Source organism: Saccopteryx bilineata, chromosome 1 (genome assembly GCF_036850765.1).
Source record: "Saccopteryx bilineata isolate mSacBil1 chromosome 1, mSacBil1_pri_phased_curated, whole genome shotgun sequence".
Taxonomy (NCBI): Eukaryota; Metazoa; Chordata; class Mammalia; order Chiroptera; family Emballonuridae; genus Saccopteryx; species Saccopteryx bilineata.
This window is the reverse complement of record NC_089490.1, coordinates 355,739,306-355,763,617: the sequence shown is the minus strand read 5'-3', so window position 1 is coordinate 355,763,617 and position 24,312 is coordinate 355,739,306. Positions and strand designations below refer to the sequence as shown.

The 24,312-nt window shown below is 42.0% G+C and overlaps 1 protein-coding gene across 2 annotated transcripts in view; it reads left to right on the top strand.

Annotated features, from left to right (window-relative positions):
• The window catches only part of TMEM41B (transmembrane protein 41B), a 42,653-nt gene that overhangs the window by 15,180 nt on the left and 3,161 nt on the right, over nt 1-24,312 (top strand). The window contains exons 2-6 of one of the 2 annotated variants that reach the window (XM_066250922.1): nt 11,171-11,288; nt 14,616-14,744; nt 19,405-19,498; nt 20,097-20,201; nt 22,419-22,557. In XM_066250922.1, coding sequence (XP_066107019.1) covers nt 11,171-11,288; nt 14,616-14,744; nt 19,405-19,498; nt 20,097-20,201; nt 22,419-22,557 — 585 coding nt within the window. The remainder of the gene's footprint in view (nt 1-11,170; nt 11,289-14,615; nt 14,745-19,404; nt 19,499-20,096; nt 20,202-22,418; nt 22,558-24,312) is intronic. The other variant, XM_066250923.1, reaches the window with a different exon arrangement.

Sequence of the window (24,312 nt, the reverse complement as noted above, 5' to 3'; positions counted from 1 at the left end):
AAATTCTTTTCTTACCTTTTAGTCTTCAACTAAATTTCCACCTGCTCTTTGAATCTTGTTTCTATCACTCTTACCCCGTGGTCTTGCTTTTCTATAAACTCAAAGCCCCTTTGTATCATTCCTTGGGGATCTAGCAAAGTTAGCAATCAGCTTCTTAAGAGCAGACATTGAACAAAACATTTAGTACATAATAGATGCTCAACAGATAGTTCTAAGCAACTATACATTTGAGTGCATATATTGTATAGTAGAAACCTTAAGAGGAGTTCCAAAAAAAGGGGGAAAATCAGCCTGACCAGGCAGTGGCAGGGTGGATAGAGCATTGGACTGGGATGTGGAGGACCCAGGTTCGAGACCCCGAGGTTGCCAGCTTGAGCACAAGCTCATCTGGTTTGAGCAGGGCTCACCGGCTTGAGCCCAAGGTTGTTGGCTCGAGCAAGGGGTCACTCGGTCTGCTGTAGCCTCCCTGGTCAAGGTACATATGAGAAATCAATCAATAAACAACTAAGGAACCACAATGAAGAATTGATGTTTTTCATCTCTTTCCCTTCCTGTCTGTCTGTCCCTCTCTCTGACTCTCTGTCTCTCCCACAAAAAAAGAAAAAAGGGGGGAAATCAGCTATTCTGAGAAGTGATTCTGTGTCCACAAATATCTACAGTATGAAAAACAAAAAAACAAAATTATTGATGATTTTGAAGAGTTTAAAAGATAGTTGTAATGCTAGTAGCCGAGGCCAGGCAGGTTCACATTGGATTTGGGCAGAAGGTAGAGGAACTGCAGAGCTGGATAGCATTGGGCCATTCCTGTTAATAGAGTCTCTCAATAGCAGATGAGCAAACAGGTGGGGGAAAACCTGTTCTCAATGCAGAAGGCAAACAAACAGCAAAATGGCCCCTCATAGTGGTGGGCAGGCAATCCACAATCCGCTCCAACAGCCATAGCCTTACATAGGTTATACACATGTGGCCCTGCCACATGCTTATGCGCTAATCATGCAGAGTGCAAGCTATCAAGCTTAACACAGCTGTTTTCCCAACAATCTACCCCTTTAGGGTTGCTTGCTGCACAATCTATGAGACAGGTATCTTTCGCTATGGTCCCTATGCGAGTAATGAGGTACATTATTACATCACAAACAGCACAGACGACATCAACAGAATTACCAAAGCACAAGCTATACCCAAAATGACAGTAATTATAAACGTGCCCTCACAATGTCTCTGTGAGCATTCTGCCCAGAAAGTTAACTGGAGGCCCACCTAGCCCCCTACTATATCGTAGGTGGGAGGGCCTGTATAGTCCAGGGCTATGTCCACTAAAGCTGTGAAGTGTCCATGGTGCATATCTGCAACTGGATGAGAGCAGCTTCCTGGTGCAGGAGGGCCTCCATAGGTACTGCGGCTCTCCTATCAGGGTCTCTTATACTATTCATAAGTGGCATGTCCATCCAACAAGGGAGCCAGTGCCCCTCTCTTGTCAAAGTCCCTGCTTCAAGAGTCCATTATACCTCTCAATGATCAGTTCACAATAGTTCAACTGTCTGTACAAATCACCCAAGGTGAAAGTCCATTGTAGGCAACTAGCCATACAGACCTCAGCAACTTTCCATAAATTCTCTGTCCTTTGCCACAGACCCCATCCAAATCCCCTTCAAACGCCCTCAGGTCGAAGCTTACAGAGTGGCCAAGTTAAGCACACTCAAGGCCTGTGCCACCTTGATAATTCCCTTAGTTGCAACTGCTGCTGCAAAAAAGCACCTATTATCTTTTAAAGCCAACACCTGCTGACCATTAGTAGGGGATCAGTGGCTTGTCAATTTTACACCCGTCCCCATTAGACGAGTCCTTCAGCCTTCCCCCTATTCAAACTGGAACAACGGTCTTGAGGATCCTCTTCTCCCTTAGCTGTCTTCAGCAAATAATCCTGCAACCATGTAGCCTGAATGTGAGCCATTTTCTTGGCAGCTGCCAGGGCTGCCTGCCTCTCCTGCTTTTTCTTTTTCTTCAGTGGGAGGAGGGGAGGCAGAGACAGAGTCTCACATGTGCTGCGACTGGGATCCACCAGGCAAGCCCACTAGGGGGCGATGCTGTACTCATTTGGGTAGTTGCTCTGTTGCTCAGTAATCGAGCTCTTCTAAGTTTCTGAGGCAGAGGCCGTGGAGCCATCCTCAACACCCAGGGCTAGTTCGTTTTAGTTGAGGCATAGGGAGAGAAGCGAGAGAAGGAGGGCTGGAGAAACAGATGGGCACTTCTGTGTCCCCTGCCCGGGAATCAAACTTGGGACATCCACATGGTGGGATGATGCTCTACCACTGAGCCAACCTGCCCGGGCCTTCCCCTGCTTTTTCAATAGCTGGAACCTCTATTGCAGCTTAAGCTGCCTCCAAAGCTGTAACAGGACCTGCCATCCAATTTTTCCTTATCTGTCCCACCCACAGTCAAATCTACCCAAATCTGTGTTTGGGTAACCTTTACAGGCCTGCTTCTCTTTTTAGGTAGGGGGCAGCATGAGCAGCAGCCCACACGGCCTTATGATTTAGTACTGCCTTCATCCCCCTTAAATCTGTTACCGTCTATGTAACTGTGTTGATGGGCTGCCCCTAATAGGCTAAAGATAGCCATTAGTAACCCAAAAAGGGCTGCCAGGACACTGCAGAGAATAAGATCCCTCATCTATGCTGTAAATACTTCCTCATCTGGCCCACGGGACCTCAGGTTGAAAGCAGCATTCCTCATACCTAGTTCTCAGAGGACCTGCTGCAGCTCAGTGTACGACTGCCACTGACTCACTGTCCCCAGCAAGTCTTCAGATTTCTGCCAGACTGTACAAATGGCAGCCATTGCCCACTCTAATAGGGTATGGTTTCCTGGGTTTTCGTGGCAGTTCTGAAGATGCTGCCTTAAGGAGGAATGTGTAGTAATGGCAGCTAATTTCTCCATCTCTGTTCTGGAGAGCATGATGCCATCCACCCCCTATATCCCACAACTGCAGCAACCAAGATGCCAGGGGCTCTGTGGGTTTCTGCCTGAATTTTGCCCCTAACTCCATCAGCTCTGTCAGGGTGAAGGGCCAGACCACAGAGTGTTCCACTGCCTGTGGAGGGGGTTGTGCCTGCCCCTGAGGCACTCTTGGCTGCTTGGTTTTTACCTTCTGGTGACTACCAGACTGCTCTGTGTCTGCGGACAGCAGTTTCAGCCCGAACCTTCTCAAAAGAGGATGAGTTGGAAATGCCTGCTACCTCTGGCTCACAGCCACTCCACCAGCACAAATGCGCTCCATCTTCAGTGACCGCTGAAGCTCGAGGTCTTGAACCTACAGTTGTTTCTCTAACACAGGGGTCCCCAAACTTTTTACACAGGGGGCCAGTTCACTGTCCCTCAGACTGTTGGAGGGCCAGACTATAAAAAAAACTATGAACAAATCCCTGTGCACACTGCACATATCTTATTTTAAAGTAAAAAAACAAAACGGGAACAAATACAATATTTAAAATAAAGAACAAATAAATTTAAATCAACAAACTGACCAGTATTTCAGTGGGAACTATGGGCCTGCTTTTGGCTAATGAGATGGTCAATGTCTGGTTCCATATTTGTCACTTAGCCATAACAAGTGATATGACGTGCTTCTGGAGCCGTGAGCTGTGTATCCCGCATCACCGGAAGTAGTACTGTACATGAGCGATGCCGCGCTTTGTGGCGCTGCCACATACAGTACTCCATGAGCACAGGATGCATTTTCACTGACCACCAATAAAGAGGTGCCCCTTCTGGAAATGCGACGGGGCCGGATAAATGGCCTCAGAGGGCCAAAATACAGCGGGGGCCGGATAAATGGCCTCAGGGGGCCGCATGCTGCCCACGGGCCGTAGTTTGGGGACCCCTGCTCTAACAACTGTTGCTGCCAATGTTCTGCTTCTAGAGCAAACTGGAACTCACAAAACTGCAATTTATTCTTAAGCAACAGTTCCAGTTTCAGGTGCTGTTTGTGTTCAGCCTGCATTTCACACTGAAGCTCTCAAAAGCAGTTGGCCTCCTCCAGCAACTCTTGCATCTCCTGCAGCTGTCTACCTTCAGTCTGCAGCTCATCCTGGAGATCTCAAACTCAGGCAATCTCTTACACAGAGCTTTCAGTGTCTGCTCGCAAGGCTGTATAAAAGACCCAGCCCATAGCCCCCAACAGGATAGCCAAAGGGAACAGCCACTCCTCTATCCAGCCCTTCAAGGATGTCAGTAGCTCCATACTGATCTGATCTGAATCCTACTGACTAGACCAGATGTAATGCCAATGGCTGAGGCCAGGCAGGTTCACGTTGAATATGGGCAGAAAGTAGAGGAGCTGTGGAGCCGGAAAACGTTGGGCCATTCCCAATTAATAAGAGTCTTGCAACAGCGGACAAACAGGCAGAGCAAACCTCTCCTCATGGCATCAGGGAAACAAACAGCAAATGGCCCCTTGCAGTGGTAGGCAGGCAATCTGCAATTCACCCAAGCAGCTGTAGCCTTACATAGGCTATACACACGTGGCCCTGCCACATGCTCACGCACTAATCATGCAAAGTGCAAGTGTACAAGCTTAACATGGCTGTTTTCCCTACAATACCTATAATATTAAATTATTTGTATTAGTATTTTTTGTACTTTGGGCCTGATTCTAGCAGGGAATTAAGTGGAAAGCTGGACAAATTAATGCCAGCTAGAGTTAAAAGTAGCAAACCTTTAAGAAGTAATAGACCATAGAAAACTATGCTAAAATACTCAATATTTATATATTACCCTTAGGCCTTTTCTAGTATAGCACCTCTTTATTTAATAAAGTAGGAAAACGACCATTGTCGCCTTTTGATAACACTATTTGTCCATCCAACAAAGGAGCCAGTTGCCCCCCTCTTGTCAAAGTCCCCGCTTTAAATAGGGGATTTTAATTGAATTAGTTTTAGTGCATGCTTGAAATTTTTGTAACTTTTGACTGATTACTCTTCTTTTTATTTTCCTTTTTGGTTGAGTAGATATGACTTATTAAGAGTTCTCAAGATATGCATTGAATTAGATATCATAATTAGTTCAAAAATATAATGGACAATTTGGCACATGTTGGCATAAGATTCTGCATGGATCTTTTCATATTTGATCCACTTCAGATGTTTATAGTCTGTTTAATTCTCTGTGCTGCAAAGAAGCATGTGTACAATACTCACTGGATTAATGAAGTAGAGTAGTAAGATGCAGGTATGCTAGTGTATTATTTCATTGAAGGCATATTTTGTATTTTTATGATCCCATTTCTCCTGCAGTAAATTTTAGAAGTATGGTATGAACAAGTAAGTTTCTATTTGTGACTTGGTTTTGAAGTAAAGTCCTTTTTGAGATTAAGATGAAACAGTTAAGCCTGACCAGGTGGTGGCACAGTGGATAGATTGTCGGACTGGGATGCCAAGGTTCCAGGTTTGAGACCCGGATGTCATCAGCTTGAGCATGGGCAAAAAAGTTCACCAGCTTGGGTTACTCGGTCAAGGCACATATGAGAAAGCAATCAATGAACAACTAAGTGTCGTAATGTGCAACGAAAAACTAATGATTTTTTTTTTTGTATTTTTCTGAAGTTGGAAACAGGGAGGCAGTCAACCAGGATCCACCCGGCATGCCCACTAGGGGGTGATGCTCTTCCCATCTGGGGCGTTGCTCTGTTGCAACCAGAGCCATTCTAGCGCCTGAGACAGAGGCCATGGAGCCATCCCCAGCGCCCGGGCCAACTTTGCTCCAATGGAGCCTTGGCTGCGGGAGGGGAAGAGAGAGACAGAGAGGAAGGAGAGGGGGAGGGGTGGAGAAGCAGATGGGCGCCTCTCCCCCGCACACCAGGCCGACGCTCTACCGCTGTGCCAACCAGCCAGGGCCGATGTCCTGGTTTTGATTCCCAGTCAGGGCATACAAGAGAAGTGACCATTTGCTTCTCCACCTCTCCCTGTCTCCCTCTCTCTCTCTCTATCTCTTCTCCTCCTGCAGCCATGGCTTGGTTTGAGCAAGTTGGCCTGAGTGCTGAGGATGGCTTCATGACCTCACCTCAGGTGCTAAAGTAACTCAGATGCCCAGCAATGGAGCAATGGCCCCAGATGGGCAGAGCATTACCATTGCCCAGGGGGCTTGCCAGGTGGATCCCAGTTGGGGCACATGCGGGAGTCTGTCTGTCTCCCCACTTCTCCCTTAAGAAAAATTAAAAAAAAAAAAAGGTAGGGTGAACCAGATTGTTGTTTCTTAAGTTTTAATGTATATGCAGAGCACCTGGGTACCTTATTAAAATACAGATTCTGATTTAGTAGGTCTGGGATATTGGCCTGAGAATCTGCATTTCTAACAGCTCACTGATGATGCTGATTCCTGTAGTTCACAGATCATGCTGTGAGTAGGAAGAGGCTAGATGGTTTCTAGCTCTGTGTTCAACATAGAATTAAGCAAAACCTTAATAATTCAGTTGTGACATATAAAACTGCCATAATATGCCTGACCTGTGGTGGTGCAGTAGATAAAGCATCGACCTAGAAAGCTAAGGTTGCTAGTTTAAAACTTAGAGCTTGCCCGGTTAAAGCATATATGAGAAACAACTGCCCTGGCCGGTTGGCTCAGCGGTAGAGCGTCGGCCTAGCGTGCGGAGGATCAGGGTTCGATTCCGGCCAGGGCACACAGGAGAAGCGCCCATTTGCTTCTCCACCCCTCCGCCGTGCTTTCCCTCTCTGTCTCTCTCTTCCCCTCCCGCAGCCAAGGCTCCGTTGGAGCAAAGATGGCCCGGGCGCTGGGGATGGCTCTGTGGCCTCTGCCCCAGGCGCTAGAGTGGCTCTGGTCGCAACATGGCGACGCCCAGGATGGGCAGAGCATCGCCCCCTGGTGGGCAGAGCGTGGCCCCTGGTGGGCGTGCCGGGTGGATCCCGGTCGGGCGCATGCGGGAGTCTGTCTGGCTGTCTCTCCCTGTTTCCAGCTTCAGAAAAATGAAAAAAAAAAAAAAGAGAAACAACTATGAAACCACCACTCCTGCCTTTTCTTTCTCCTCTCTCTAAAACAAATATTTATTTATTTATTTATTTATTTATTTATTTATTTATTTTTACAGAGACAGCGAGAGTCAGAGAGAGGGATAGATAGGGACAGACAGGATTGGAGAGAGATAAGAAGCATCAATCATTTGTTTTTTGTTGTGACACCTTAGTTGTTCATTGATTACTTCCTCATATGTGCCTTGACTGCAGGCCTTCAGCAGACCGAGTAACCCCTTGCTCGAGCCAGCGACCTTGGGTTCAAGCTGGTGAGCTTTGCTCAAACCAGATGAGCCCGCGCTCAAGCTGGCAACCTCCGGGTCTCAAAACTGGGTTCTTCGCATCCCAGTCCGACGTTCTATCCACTGCGCCACCACCTGGTCAGGCAAATAAAATATTTTTAAAGAAAGCTGCCATAATGAGATAAAAGATGAAATGAAAGTTAAGGCTTTTGGATAGGAAAGGAACAGTACAGCACAAATAAAAAGGGGAATTATTTTAAAAATATGAGACAATCTCACTGGTATCCATGAGCAAGAAATAATCTAGCCAGGCTTCAGGGGAGGTGGAAAGTTAAAAATAAAGTAGGTTAGCTCACATTTCTGTCTCTGGATTTCGTTCCAGCCTCTGCTCTGACATTTTGGTATGTCTTTAGCTTGCTGTGTTATTTCCTGTGGCCTACACTCTTTGACCTTAGAGCCTCAAGTCTTTGATAACAGTATATATTTTTCTTAGTTCAGATTTTTCTGAATGAATTGTTTCTACTTGGGTCAGGTGTCCAACCTTGAGTGAGTTAGCCTTCTATATTTGAGAGAGTCAAGTGTTAGAATCACATGGTAAGAATAGGGCCAAGGAGATTAGTCTCTTTGAAGAGGGGATGGGCATGGGAAAGGTGCTAATTTCCAGAGAAGTAGAGCCTTATGAGAATAGGCAATGACACCTGTCTGTATCTTTTTTTTAATTCATTTTATTTATTTTTTATTATTTATTCATTTCAGAGAGGAAAGAGAGAGAGGGAGAGGGAGAGAGAGAGAAGGGGGAGGAGCAGGAAGCATCAACTCCCATATGTGCCTTGACCAGGCAAGCCCAAGGGTTTTGAACCAGCGACCTCAGTGTTCCAGGTCGACGCTTTATCCACTGCGCCACCACAGGTCAGGCATCCTGTCTGTATCTTTATAATTTGCTCTATTTAATAGAGTACAAGTGTACTTCATAAAGTCATGTATAATAGTTACATGGACAATAGTTGTGGGGGGGCATAGTGGTAGATCCAGTCTCAGAGAACTGAAAACAATAAATCCTAGTTATAGTATACATATATTCTTAAATTCCCCTGAGTGTTATCAGTATATACACGGGATAATATTAAATGTAGGCAACACAAATTGAGCTGCCCCCACATGTCTCTTTCCCAGTGAGTACTGTTAAAGAGTCCTGGCCTCCCCACTCTTGACCACTTCCAAGAAAAACAACCTGCTCATGCTTCTGCTTGTTGAGTCCTGGATCTCATTTCATACTTTTATCTTGCATATAATTTTAAAGATAACACTAAGATTATCTTGTGAAGGAATGCAAACAAATTCTCCCATTCTTGGCATCACAGGCAGAGCCACCCAGAACATTTGAGATTAAACTATATTCTGAAGCTCTTGGTGTAAAGAGAAGTATAGCATTCACCGTTTGCATTAGTGAAGTGATTTTCAACTGTTGTGCTAGTATGTTGCAAGAATTTTTAAAACGTGCAATACCTGACTGTTCATCAGGATATCTGACCTCTTTTCCTTTAGATTATCAAATAAAAAAATGACAGCAGCCAACACAATAGCCATCTTCTGTGAATGAATCAAAATTGTATCTATTTTTTTGTCATATCAAAAAAATGTATTTTTGGTGTGCCACAGAATTTTAGTAATGAGTTTATGTATGCTATGAGATAGAAAAAGTTAAAAATCGCTGCATTAGTGAAATCTGTAGGTTCTTATGACAGTTGAAGTACTTGCCAGATTGCCTTATTTTTCCTGAGAGGCTATTCTGTCTGTGCTGTCAGCTACCAATATAGATAATAAAATTTAGAGTCAGTGATAGCACTTAGGCAATAACCATTTCTCCCCTTTGGCTTATTAACAAACCAATGCTACAAATTCTATTCTGTTTTTTTCATGCTTCTAAAATGAATATAGGCCTGAAAATACCGTGCCTAGTTAATAAACATCAAATACAGTTATATTTAATTTTCTTTTTTCTTTTTTTACAGAGACAGCCAGAGAGAGGGACAGATAGGCAGGAACGTAGAGAGATGAGAAGCATCAATCATTAGTTTTTCGTTGCAACACCTTAGTTGTTCATTGATTGCTTTCTCATATGTGCCTTGACCGCAGGCCTTTAGCAGACCGAGTAACCCCTTGCTCGAGCCAGCGACCTTGGGTTCAAGCTGGTGAGCTTTGCTCAAACCAGATGAGCCCGCACTCAAGCTGGTGACCTCGGGGTCTTGAACCTGGGTCCTCTGTGTCCCAGTCCAACGCTCTATCCACTGCGCCACTGCCTGGTCAGGCTACTTAAAATTTAATGTTACAAAAATAAATTTAGCCTGACCAGGTGGTGGCACAGTGGATAGAGCATTGGACTGGGACACTGAGGACCCAGGTTCAAAATCCCGTCATCACCAGCTTGAGCGTAGGGTTGCCAGTTTGAACTTGGGATCATAGATATGACCCCATAGTCACTGGCTTGAGCCCAAAGGTCACTGGCTTAAGCCCAAGGTCGCTGGCTTGAGCAAGGGGTCACTGGCTAGGCTGGAGCCCCCCAAGCAAGGCACATAGGAGAAAGCAATCAATGAACAACAATTGTGGTAGCACTATGAGTTGATGCCTTTTTTTTTTCTTTTTTTTTTTCTTTTTTTTTCAGTGACAGAGAGAGGGACAGGGACGGGCAGACAGGAAGGGAGAGAGATGAGAAACGTCAAATTTTTGTTGTGGCACCTTAGTTATTGAATGCTTTCTCATATGTGCCTTGAGGGGGGGGGTGCGCTACAGTGACCTTGGGCTCAAGCCAGCAACCTTGGGCTTCAATCCACTGACCATGGGGTCATGTCTAGAATCCCACACTCAAGCCAGTGACCCCACACTCAAGCTGGTGAGCCTGCACTCAACCCAGCGACCTCAGGGTTTTGAACGTGGGTCCTATGTGTCCCAATCTGACACTATCCACTGTTCTACCATCTGGTCAGGTGAGTTGATGCTTCTTATCTCTCTCCCTTCTTCTCTGTCCTTCTCTCTTAAAAAAAAAAAAAATTAATGTTACAGTGTTTGGGCAAAAGTGTATATATACAGCTGTGGGTCAAATAAGTTTATAAATATGATATATATGTTTGCTTGCTTATAGTTTGCATTGGGTATGGGAGACAGGCTGTAAGCCGGCAAAGTCATTATAGCCTAAGGCTTAGTTTTAAGACTAAGCCTTTCCTACCCTTTTAATACTAAGATCTCAACACTAAGCTTTTCCCCACACCTTTAACTGTTACATGATGTGGGGTGGTGCACTCTTATGAGGAATCCCATTTATGCCTCAGATAAATGACTTTGTATCAGAAACATCCTTATTTGTATATTGGCTTAAAGGTTTTGATTTCTACACTATAAAATGGGACAGACTAGGAGCGTGTGCCTCTCTCTCTCTCTTTCTCTCCCCCTGAAATTAGCATTGCAGCAAAGAGGCAGCCAAGATGGCAGAGTGCTGAAGGACAAGCCAGTTTGTGCAGAGTTTGTATAGAGAGAAGGAAATGGAGAACAGAGGTGAATAAGGCTGGTGAGGTAGAAACCTTTGATTCTAGGAATACTCGGATGAGTAAGTGGCTTTGTGAACCCAGAATGGAAAAGGAAGTGTTTTCCCACTGTGTGTATTTCTCGCCCGCTGGGTGCAAGCTAGGATTAAATGTAATGGCCCACCAGTTCTTGGCTTTGCTGTTTCATTACCGTCTGTCCGAATCAAATGCAAACCTGCATGGGCCAGGCAGCTATGATGGTGGCCGTGGCTACTGGCTTTACAACAGCTTTTTTGGGAAGAAAGCATTTAAGGAAATTATTTGCTCACTTGGAATACTGTCTTCCTTTATCTTATTTATAGCTTCTTTTTTTTTTTCGTTTCAGAAAAAGCCTGTGCAGAAGCTGGGTCAGCAAGAATGTCACTTCTTATATTGGTGTCCATTTTCTTATCTGCAGCTTTTGTTATGTTTTTGGTATACAAAAATTTTCCTCAGCTTAGTGAGTAAGTATACTGAAAAAACTGAAAATGCCTAGACATTTATAGAGATGAAAGTAGATTAAAAGTTAAACTAATTTTAAGCAACAGAACTGTCATAGTGAGTGTATATCACCTCTCATGGCTGGTAGCAATCTATATTGATATTGACATTGTTATTTAAGTATTTTCTTCCAAATATGCCTCTTGATTTTCTTTTTTTTTTTTTTTTTTTTCCATTTTTCTGAAGCTGGAAACGGGGAGAGACAGTCAGACAGACTCCCGCATGCGCCCACCAGGGGCGACGCTCTGCCCACCAGGGGGCGATAATCTGCCCATCCTGGGCGTCGCCATGTTGCGACCAGAGCCACTCTAGCGCCTGAGGCAGAGGCCACAGAGCCATCCCCAGCGCCCGGGCCATCTTTGCTCCAATGGAGCCTTGGCTGCAGGAGGAGAAGAGAGAGACAGAGAGGAAAGCGCGGCGGAGGGGTGGAGAAGCAAATGGGCGCTTCTCCTGTGTGCCCTGGCCGGGAATCGAACCCGGGTCCCCCGCACGCTAGGCCGATGCTCTACCACTGAGCCAACCGGCCAGGGCCGCCTCTTGATTTTCTATGCAAGGTTTTGCTAGCACTGCTCCTCTAATTAAGGCCTAATCTTCTTTATTTATTTTTTTTATATTTTAATTTAATTTTTTTTTAATGGGGCGACATCAATAAATCGGGATACATATATTCAAAGATAACAAGTCCAGGTTATCTTGTCTTTCAATTATGTTGCATACCCATCACCCAAAGTCAGATTGTCCTCTGTCACCTTCTACCTAGTTTTCTTTGTGCCCCTCCCCCTCCCCCTTTCCCTCTCCCTTTCCCCCCTCCCCCTGTAACCACCACACTCTTATCAATGTCTCTTAGTTTCACTTTTATGTCCCACCTATGTATGGAATAATGCAGTCCCTGGTTTTTTCTGATTTACTTATTTCGCTTCGTATAATGTTATCAAGATCCCACCATTTTGCTGTAAATGATCCGATGTCATCATTTCTTATGGCTGAGTAGTATTCCATAGTGTATATGTGCCACATCTTCTTTATCCAGTCATCTATTGACGGACTTTTTGGTTGTTTCCATGTCCTGGCCACTGTGAACAATGCTGCAATGAACATGGGGCTGCATGTGTCTTTACGTATCAATGTTTCTGAGTTTTGGGGGTATATACCCAGTAGAGGGATTGCTGGGTCATAAGGTAGTTCTATTTTCAGTTTTTTGAGGAACCACCATACTTTCTTCCATAATGGTTGTACTAAGGGCCTAATCTTTTTAAAGATCCTGCATATATGTATGTGCTTACCTCCTTCCCTTCTCCCTTCACTTACATACATATGTACATATAAATAAAACTAAGTTAAAGTTTTGTGAAACAGGTGGTGGTTTCTGATGTTTTCCAAACTATTTCATTTTATTTTTAATGCTAGTAGTGACCAAGTAAATTAATTTTACAGTCTATAATATATACTGACCTGCATTTGAAAAAACACTGATGATCTTTTCTGCTTTCCCCCTTTTTTCATCCCTGTTTTTTTCCTTCCTACTTTTCCTTGAGACCAATTTTTGGTTCTTATTCACTCATTTCCTCACCCATTATATCTATGTCTCCTAGTTCTTTTTCTCTTCCCTGTTTTATGGAGATAATATGGTGCTTTTCACCATGAAATGGATCTTGTACAAGACTACTGAGATGTAGTTAGACTTTCAACCAGGGCCAGCCCAGTGTGGTAATGGGTAAATAAAATGTGATTTCATGGTATCAGGAAGTTACTGTTTCCTCTAAATTCCTTTCATTAACTATTTCTTATGCTAAAAATTTATCATTAAACTTATTTATATTTTACTACTTTAATTTCTTGCATTAGTATGAACAAATGCCTTTGAGAGGATAGCATGTTGTATTATTATATGTTAATGTTAGTATGATTGAATTTTAGATTCTTTTAGATTTTGATCTGAGAGTAGAAAATGAACTGACAGAAAGAGCTATACATAATATAGAGTATAGATTAAGATTGTCTTTGTTCTTAGTCTACTTTAAGAATAATATCACATGTATTTAATGTGTTATTATAAATCTTTTATAATTCTGTTCATTTTTATGTTTGTGTTATGTGTTTGTATGTATGTATACATGCACATGCCTATAAAGGGTTTCTTTAGTTTTTAAATTTATAATGAGAAAACCCATTTTAGTTAACCCGTTATTTTTGTAGGACTTAAACAGCATTCTTTATTTTATTTTATTTTTGTATTTTTCTGAAGTTGGAAACGGGGAGGCAGTCAGACTCCCGCATGCGACCGACCGTGATCCACCCGGCATGCCCACCAGGGGGCGATGCTCTGCCCATCTGGGGCTACACTGTGCCGCAACCAGAGCCATTGTAGCGCCTGAGGCAGAGGCCATGGAGCCATCCTCAGCGCCCGGGCCAACTTTGCTCCAGTGGAGCCTTGGCTGCGGGAAGGGAAGAGAGAGACAGAGAGGAAGGAGAGGGGGAGGGGTGGAGAAGCAGATGGGCGCTTTTCCTGTGTGCCCTGCCGGGAATTGAACACGGGACTCCTACATGCCAGGCCAATGCTTTACCACTGAGCAAACCGGCCAGGGCTAAACAGCATTCTATCAGTATTCTGCAAGGTCAGTTAAATGTTATGTATGCAAATGTGCACCATATAAATTAAATGCAAAAGTAATTATTTGAGTTTTTTTAAAGCAGGAGATTATTCAGTTCCAAACAAGAAATCAAATATAAAGTAAAATGAATAGAAAGGGAGAAAATGTCTAAGTATTTTAAAATTTATTTTCTAATTATACTTGACATACAATGTTATATTAGTTTCAGGTATACAGCATAGAAAATGTTTAAGTTCTTATCTGAACTTTGAGCTGAGAAGGTGTGAACTGTAAATTTAATAACATTTTTACTTAATTTCAATTGTAATTGGATATCAACTTAATAAGCTTATCATGAGGTTTACCCCAAATGATGTTAACTATGTTTTAAGTACTGCTAACATCAGTGGTTCATTTTTTAATTCAAAATTTATACCAATGTTGGAGCAAATGCTTTTACTTGTTTAGCTTGGATCACTTTGAACTTTCATGTATAAATTACATGTCTCTTATACTAAAGCATTAAAAACAATTTATAGACTTTTGAAGTTAAAAATCATAAATTTATGCTTACTATATTACAGATCAAGGCATTATCACTTTAGATAAAACTTCATGGTTTGAAGTTGACTGACTGTAATGTTACTTATTTTGGCAAATTTCTGCTTTAAATTTTTTCCCTTTAATTTTTTTCTTTAGAGAAGAAAGAATAAATATGAAGGTTCCCAGAGACATGGATGATGCGAAGGCTCTGGGAAAAGTTTTATCTAAGTATAAGGACACCTTTTATGTACAAGTACTTGTAGCTTATTTTGCTACATATATTTTGTATCCTTTTAAATGAAAAATGTTTTCTAGTTTTGTTCAAGAAAAAAGTTTTTTAAACTATCTGCTGCTCAGTTATACATAACTATTTTCTTTTAAAAATTGTTAATGCAGTGTGATGATATTAAAAAGACTAATGAAAAGTTAAAATTTTAAAAATGCTCACTTTAATTCTATCTCTTAAACTCAATTACTATTTCTGGATACTTATTACCAGTTTTATTTTATTTATTCTTATTTCACTTATAAACATTTTTCTTTTTTCTGCATTATTTGATATAATTATTTTATTTATCTTGATTATTTGTTTATTGTGTTAATTTAATCTAAATATTTTAAACTAGTAGTCACCATCCATAATATTTAAAAGGTCCCTTAGGTTTGAAGATATAATTTGTATTTAACTTTTTGCTTTTTTAGATGTTATGAATCCTTTTATGATATTTTTCTTCCATTTAATAATTTTCTTTGTAAAAAAAAAACCTAACAGGATAATTATTGAAAGGATATGGATGATTCTTTTTTTTTTTTTTTTTTAATTTTTTTTAATTTATTTTTTTTTATAGAGACAGAGAGTGAGTCAGAGAGAGGGATAGACAGGGACAGAAAGACAGGAATGGAGAGAGATGAGAAGCATCAATCATTAGTTTTTCATTGCGCGTTGCAACACCTTAGTTGTTCATTGATTGCTTTCTTATATGTGCCTTGACTGCGGGTCTTCAGCAGACCGAGTAACCCCTTGCTGGAGCCAGCGACCTTGGGCTCAAGCTGGTGGAATTTTTGCTCAAACCAGATGAGCCCGTGCTCAAGCTGGTAACCTCAGGGTCTCGAACCTGGGTCCTCTGCATCCCAGTCCGACGCTCTATCCACTGCGCCACCGCCTGGTCAGGCTCTTTTTTTTTTTTTAATGATAGACAGACTCCCACATGCTTCCCGACCGGGATCCACCTGGCACCCCCCACCCCCTCAATCTGGGGCTGATGCTTGAATTAACTGAGATGTTTTAGTGCCTGAAGCTGTTGCTGGACCAAACAAGCTGTCAGCACCTGGGGCTGATGTTTGAGCCAATCACGCCACTGGCTGCAAAGAGGAGAAGAGAGAGAGAAGGGAGAGAGGGAAGGGAAGAGAAGCAGATGGTCGCTTTTCCTGTGTGGCCTGACCGGGGACGAGACATCCCTACACCAGTCCCGTGCTCTGTCCACTTTGCCAACTGGCCAGGGCCGGGTGAGATTTTTATTTTTAAATTTTATTTATTTATTTATTTTTACAGAGACAGAGTCAGAGAGAGGGACAGACAGGAAGGGAGAGAGATGAGAAGCATCAATTCTTCGTCACAGTACCTTAGTTGTTCATTGATTCCTTTCTCATATGTGCTTTGACCAGGGGGGCTACAGCAGAGCGAATGACCTCTTGCTCAAGCCAGCAACCTTGGGCTTTAAGCGAGTGACCTTGGGGTCATGTCTATGATCCCATGCTCAAGCCAGCGACCCCATGCTCAAACTGGTGATCCCTCACTCAAGCCAGTGACCTTGGGATTTTGAACCTGGGTCCTCCACATTCCAATCTAGCAACTCTATCCACTGTGCCACCCCGGGTCAGGCCAGATAAGATTTTTAAACAGTGCTTAGTATTTATTTCTTTTGTTTTGGAGAAATATATGTTGTATTTTTAACAAGTCAGGAAAATAACTTTATTCTTTCTAAATATTTCCAAGCTGCTTCTGCTGCTAGTGACTAATCTCTAATTTGTGGGTTTTGATTTTGATTTCTGATTTTTTGTATCTTTTATTCTAATCTCGTTTTTTCAAATCTCAGTTAGTAAAAGACATTGTCTCTCTCTTATTTATTTATTTATTTATTTTGACAGAGACAGAGAGAGAGTCAGAGAGAGGAATAGATAGGAACAGACAAGAAGGGAGAGAGATGAGAAGCATCAATTTTTTGTTGTGGCACTTTAGTTGTTCATTGATTGCTTTCTCATATGTGCCTTGACCGCAGGCCGTCAGCAGACCAAGTAACCCCTTGCTCAAGCCAGCAACCTTGGGTCCAAGCTGGTGAGCTTTGCTCAAACCAGATGAACCCGTGCTCAAGCTGGCGACCTTGGGGTCTTGAACCTGGGTCCTCCGCATCCCAGTCTGACGCTCTATGTGCCACCGCCTGGTCAGGCAAGACATTATCTCTTGATGTGACAGTAATCATTATGCTTTTTTTTTTTTTTTTCCAAAAATTTTTTTGTATTTTTCCAAAGTTAGAAATGGGGAGGCAGTCAGACAGACTCCCATATGTGCCCGACCAGGATCCACCCATCATGCCCACCAGGGGGCGATGCTCTGCCAATCTGGGGCGTTGCTCTGCTGCAGCTGCTCAGAGCCATTCTTGCGCCTGAGGTGGAGGCCATGGAGCTGTCCTCAGTGCCTGGGCCTACTTTGCTCCAATGGAACCTGGGTGCAGGAGGCCAAGAGACAGATAGAGAGAAAGGAGAGGGAGAAGGGTGGAGAATCAAATGGGCGCTCCTCCTGTGTGCCCTGACTGAGAATCGAACCCGGGACTTCCACATGCCAGACCGACACGGTACTGCTGAGCCAACTGGCCAGGGCCTAAACAAGCTTTTATTTTAAAAAGGCAAATTATTTTGTTAATTCTCTCACATTTTTTTTCTTTTTTCATTTTTTTTTTTTTTTTTACAGAGACAGTCAGAGAGAGGGATAGACAGACAGGAATGGAGAGAGATGAGAAGCATCAATCATTAGTTTTTTGTTGCAACACCTTAGTTGTTCATTGCTTTCTCATATGTGCCTTGACCATGGGGCTGCAGCAGACTGAGTAACCCCTTGCTCGAGCCAGCGATCTTGGGTCCAAGCTGGTGAGCTTTTTGCTCAAACCAGATGAGCCTGCGCTCAAGCTGGTGACCTTGGGGTCTCAAACCTGGGTCTTCCGCATCCCAGTCCGACTCTCTATCCACTGCACCACCGCCTGGTCAGGCTATTTTTATTCTTGCTTCCTCTTTTATTTACTGAATTTCTTTTGGTTTGTTGGCCTTTTCGACTAAAATCTTTTCTCATAAAATTTAATAGCATTTTCTTTTGGATATTGGATTTATACTGGATTGTTTATTGTATGTATACATATAAAATATATAACATCTTAGTAACAAATACATTTAACAATATACCTATAAAATATATAACATCTTAGTAATAAGTACATTTACCAAACTTGCTACTAATACAAACACTGTTCCTTTACTCAGCTGGGGAGGATACATTTTTACTTAGTGCACTTTCTGTAGGCGCTATTTATTAGAAAAATTCAAATTTGGGGAAAATTTGGAGAATAATTATTATGCATCAATCTTTTTGACAGGTCATTTGGGGCAAATGATTTGTAATTTATTTTTTATTTTATTTTTATTTTTTCAAGTGAGAGGAGGGGAGATAGACAGACTCCCACATGCACCCTGACCAGAATCCATCTGGCAATCCCTATCTGGGGCCATGCTTGCAACTGAGCTATGTTTAGCACCTGAGGTGGAAACAGAGACATTCAGTGCCCAGGGCCAGTGCACTTGAACCAATTGAACCATGGCTGCAGGAGGGGAAGAGAGTGAGAGAAAGAAAGGGGAAAGAGAGAGGTGGATAAATGGTCGCTTCTCCTGTGTGCCCTGACTAGGAATCGAACCCGGGATATCCACATGCCTGGCTGACGCTCTACAACTGAGCCAAATGGCCAGGGCCAAATGATTTATAATTTAATTGTATATAAATTATTTTAATAGATCCATAACTGCTGCTTTTTCCTAATCTATTTTGTCACCTACCTGTGAAAATCTTAATATTAGACTTACAGGTTATTTTTACCTTTACATTCTTTTTTTTTTTTTTTAGTTTTTATTTATTGATTTTAGAGAGAAGAGAGAAAGAGAGAAACATGTGGGGGGAGAGCAGGAAGCATCAACTTGTACTTGCTTCTCACACGTGCCTTGACTAGGCAAATCCAAAGTCTCAAACCAGTGATCTCAGCATTCCATGTCAATGCTTTATCCTATGCACCACCACAGGTCAGGTATGCCTCTATATTCTTTAACCACAAATTAAAACATTTTTCCCAAATAAGAAATCTTGGTCCTGGTTTTATATCTCGGTTGGTTAGAGCGTCATCCTGAAGCACAGATGTTGCTGTTTCGATTCCCAGTCAGGGCAAATTAGTGAACTTGGGCATATGTCTATAAATTAAAATTCGAAATAAGCAATATACCTTATATGGACCTAGATTTCCGTGGAAATCATATTTCCTGAAAATATTTGGGAGTAAATACAATGAAATGCATTAGAGAAGCATATTTTTAAAAAGATTGCTTAAGACCTTTTTTGTTCTCTCTTTTTTTTTTTGCCATTGTACCTAATTCCTGGCACATGTTAGTGAATGGTCAACTTAGAGCTAAAGGTGTTACAATTCAGGAGTCACATATATATATATATATATTTTTTTTTTTTTTAACTTTATAAACTTTTGGATATAATTTTACTTAAAATTTTTAATACTGAAATATGGATATAATATTAACCTAGTAACTTATATATTGTTACTTTTTCCCTGAAATGTTAGATTTGTCTTTTAAATTTTTCACTTAATTATGTTTTAATCCTTAACTTAAAAGTTAACAGCTTGCAAACATTTGCTATTCCAGGTTCTATATTTCTCAGTATACTCTCGGGGTTTCTTTATCCCTTTCCACTAGCCTTATTTCTTGTTTGTTTGGTAAGTATATGAAATGAAATTGGGAGACCAGGAAGAATATAACTTCAAATAAAATAAGGAGGGAGGAGGAAGATGGCATTACTAGTACCACTTATGTAAGCATAAACTTAGTTTTAAGAGGCATTTAATGTTAATCTGTTAGGTCCCTCCATAAGAAGGTGTTAGTTTGTTTCTTTTCTAGAACAGGGGTATCATAGACTTACATGCATTATAGGCTCTGTATTAACCTTTTGTAATTCAAATAATCCAAGAGTATTAGTGGGCAAAATTAGTCCCAGTACTGGGGTGTTTTCAAGCCTAGTAACTGAAAGAAAAAGTTGCCTCTTGAAGTTTTTATTCTTAGGCTGAAGGTTAACATGAACTATGTAGTTATAGTCACTAAATCTGATTGTAAGTGCCATTTGTTTTAGCTGATCCCATTTTAGTTATAATGTGCTCTGAGAAAGTTGCAGATCAAATGTGTTCTTGCTCTCTGCACAAGGGGTGTTATGCAGAGTGTCCTTCCCATAACCCAAAGTAAATGAGTTCAGTTTTTCCTTAGATAAATATATCCATATGAATAAGTACGAAATGCTTATGGCTTCTTATTATTTTCTAGTGTTCTGGACTTGGTGCTTCATTCTGCTATATGCTCTCCTATTTAGTTGGGAGACCAGTTGTATACAAATACCTAACAGAGAAAGCAGTAAAATGGTCACAGCAGGTAAGCATGTATTTTTAAATTATTTAATAAAATTCTTTGGCTTATTGGGAGGTCAACATATAGTCCCTACATAAATTAACTCAGACTCAAGGCTTTAATAAAAATTATCTTTTGGACAAAAAATAAGTGGAAGGCAAAAAGTGACTATTAATAATTTCAAATACAAAGCCGCTGTGCCCATAACAGTAATGCTAATTCTTCATTTCCAGTAAGTTCAGTTAGAGCAGAGAAGTCAAAATGTCAATTTAAAGGCATCCACATATTTAGATGCCTCTCCTGTTTTGTGTTGAAATGGTTATGCTGTCAAGTGGGTCACTGAAAAACTTGAGTCAGCCAACTCCTTTAATGCATTTCACCAGTGAGAATAACTATTATCTTCAGTCAGGATATCTGGAGTAATGTAAGCAGTAGTACCACACTGAAAAGTCCTACATAGTATTGCTAAGAAAATCTTATTTTTATAAAGAATCAAAATAAACACTGTTAAATATCAGGGATTTTAGAGATAATCTTTGTCTTATTCCTTTGTTTTACTAATTAACATACTAACAAATTAAGCATTTGGCCTAGCATCATTTACTTATATAGCAAGGTCTAGAACAGAGGTCCCCAAACTATGGCCCGAGGGCTGCATGCGGCCCCCTGAGGCCATTTATCCGGCCCCCTGCTGCACTTCTGGAAGGGGCACCTCTTTCATTGGTGGTCAGTGAGAGGAGCATAGTTCCCATTGAAATACTGGTCAGTTTGTTGATTTAAATTTACTTGTTCTTTATTTTAAATATTGTATTTGTTCCCGTTTTGTTTTTTTACTTTAAAATAAGATATGTGCAGTGTGCATAGGGATTTGTTCATAGTTTTTTTTATAGTACTGCCCTCCAACAGTCTGAGGGACAGTGAACTGGCCCCCTGTGTAAAAAGTTTGGGGACCCCTGGTCTAGAATCTCAGATCCCTAGACTTCTAGTCTAATGCTCTTCTTATTTTACCACATATGTACTGAATATTAAAATTATTTAACTGTATTTATTCGGAATAGCTATTTTCTGTAAGTGAGCTTATTTTCAAAGAAAGTATTTACTGTAATGTTATCATTGCTTATATTTAATTAGTTAAATATTTCCATATACTTGTTTAATCTCATTTATCAATAATGAATTTACTCATATGATATATACTGTAATAACATAAAGATCTGATTTTTTATAAAAACTGGAGGCTAGGTATGTTGATACACTATAGTAGCCCTTTACATTGTAGGAAGTTAAAGGCATTAAAAAGTTGGTTACTTGAGGCCTAACCTGTGGTGGCGCCGACCTGGAAATGCTGAGGTCGCCAGTTCGAAACCCTGGGCTTGCCTGGTCAAGGCACATATGGGAGTTAATGCTTCCAGCTCCTCCCCCCCTTCTCTCTCTCTGTCTCTCCTCTCTCTCTCTCTCTCTCTCTCTCTCTCTCTCTGTCTTTCCCTCTCCTCTCTAAAATGAATAATAAAAATTAAAATTAAAAAAAAGAAAAAAATTGATTACTTGATATGTTTCTTATATCTAGTCATAAGTTTAATTTTGCCATTTTTGGCTTAAAATGTTATTGTTCAGCCATCATTATCTAGGCTAATATAGGACCATTTTTATGAGTGTGACATTAGTATAAGCACAATTTGGGGAAAAAAACTCATCCCAAGTTATTTGGTTCTGGTAGTGAGCCTTTGAAAGTAGTTCATGGTCATATTCATACTCCTTTTTGATTATTTCTGTTGGATAAACTGAACTGTCAAGGATGAGAACTTGAAATAAGGTATTTTATATTAAGCATATTGTTTTGCCCTGGCCAGTTGGCTCAGTGGTAGAACATTAGCCTAGCATGTGAAAGTCATGGGTTTGATTTCTGGTCAGGGTACATAGGATAAGTGATCATCTGCTTCTCTACTCCCCCCCCCCCCCAATCTCTCTCTCTTCCTCTCCCTCAGTCATGGCTCGAATATTTGAGCAGAGTTGGCCCCGGGTGCTAAGGATGGCTCCATGGCTTCACCCCAGGTGCTAAAATAGCTCGGTTGCCGAGCAGCAGCCCAGAGGGGCAGAGCATCTCCTGGTAGGGGGCTTGCCTGGTGGATCCCAATTTGGGCACATGTGGGAGTCTATCTCTACCTCCCCACCTCTCACTTAATAATTAAAAAAAAAAAGATTGACTTTATGTTGACCCAATTATTATTTTTCTTATAACAGGTTGAACGTCACAGAGAACATCTCATTAACTACATTATATTTTTGAGAATAACACCATTTCTGCCAAATTGGTTTATTAATATTACATCTCCTGTGATAAATGTGCCATTGAAAGTTTTTTTTATTGGCACTTTTCTAGGTAAGGTCACCAGTTCCCTGTGTGTTAGAACTCATTGTATACATATTCAGTGGTGTCCAGCTGGGCTAGATTTCATCCTCTTTGCAGACATGCTAGAACCAGAACACAGAGCCTGGCCTTTATAAATAGATGCTCAGAAATGTTTGTTGGATTGTCAGTTAATTTAAGTATTTTTGAGTTACTTCTTCTAAGAGGAGCATTCTCTACTGGTTGTTTTTTTAATCATTCAGGATTAAGCAGAATTTTTAAACTCCATTCTCCCCTGGCTGGGTAGCTCAGTTGGTTAGAGTGTTATCCTAGTATACCAAAGGCTGTGGATTTGATCCCTGGTCGTGGCACATACAGAAGTCAACCAATGAATGAATGAATGGGTAGAACAACAAATTGATGTTTATCTCTCTCCCTCTCCTTCTCCCTTCCACCTCCCTCTTCCTTCCCTCCTTTACTCACTCTCTTTAAAAAAAAAGTAATAAATTCCATTCTCTCCTTTAATAGAAAGAAAAAAAAATCAAGGTGCTGCTTTTGAATAATTTTCTTTTTTGTCCTCCTATCAAGCACTGAAATATTGAACTTTAATTTTCAGTAGTAAATTGACCCAATTTTTTCATTTTATTGAAATCAGTATTTATCATGGGCATTACCAAAAAGTATGGGAGAAGCAAGGATTAAACATTTTGCTTTCAAGGAGTTGCACTTTTTTTTTTTTTGACAGAGACAGAGAGAGAGTCAGAGAGAGTGATAGATAGGGACAGAGAGACAGAAAGGGAGAGAGATGAAAAGCATCAATTCTTTGTTGTGGCACCTTAGTTCTTCACTGATTGCTTTCTCATATGTATCATACCTTGACTGGGGGGCTACAGAGCGAATGACCCCTTGCTCAAACCAGCGACCTTGGGCTTCAAGCCAGTGACCTTTGAGCTCAAGCTAGCAATCATGAGGTCCGTTCATGATCCCACAGTCAATCCAGTGACCCCGTGCTCAAGCCGGATGAGCCTGTGCTCAAGCCAGTGACCTTGGGGTTTCGAACCTGGGTCCTCCTCGTCCCTGTCCAACGCTCTATCCACTGTGCCATTGCCTGGTCAGGCTGCACTTAATTTTTTTTTTTTTTCAATTTTTTTTTTTTTTTGTATTTTTCTGAAGCTGGAAACAGGGAGAGACAGTCAGACTCCCACATGCGCCCGACCGGGATCCACCCGGCACGCCCACCAGGGGCAATGCTCTGCCCACCAGAGGGCGATGCTCTGCCCCTCTGGGGCGTCGCTCTGCCGCAACCAGAGCCACTCTAGCTCCTGGGGCAGAGGCCAAGGAGCCATCCCCAGCGCCCGGGCCATCCTTGCTCCAGTGGAGCCTTGGCTGCGGGAGGGGAAGAGAGAGACAGAGAGGAAGGAGGGGGTGGGGGTGGAGAAGCAAATGGGTGCTTCTCCTATGTGCCCTGGTCGGGAATCGAACTCGGGTCCCCCGCACGCCAGGCCGATGCTCTACTGCTGAGCCAACCGGCCAGGGCCTTAATTTTGAAATTAATCGGTGGACATAAAGATTCATTTATTTTGGCCCTGGCCGGTTGGCTCAGTGGTAGAGCGTCGGCCTGGCGAGCAGAAGTCCCGGGTTCGATTTCCGGCCAGGGCACACAGGAGAAGCGCCCATCTGCTTCTCCACCCCTCCCCCTCTCCTTCCTCTCTGTCTCTCTCTTCCCCTCCCGCAGCGAGGCTCCATTGGAGCAGAGATGGCCCAGGCGCTGGGGATGGCTCCTTGGCC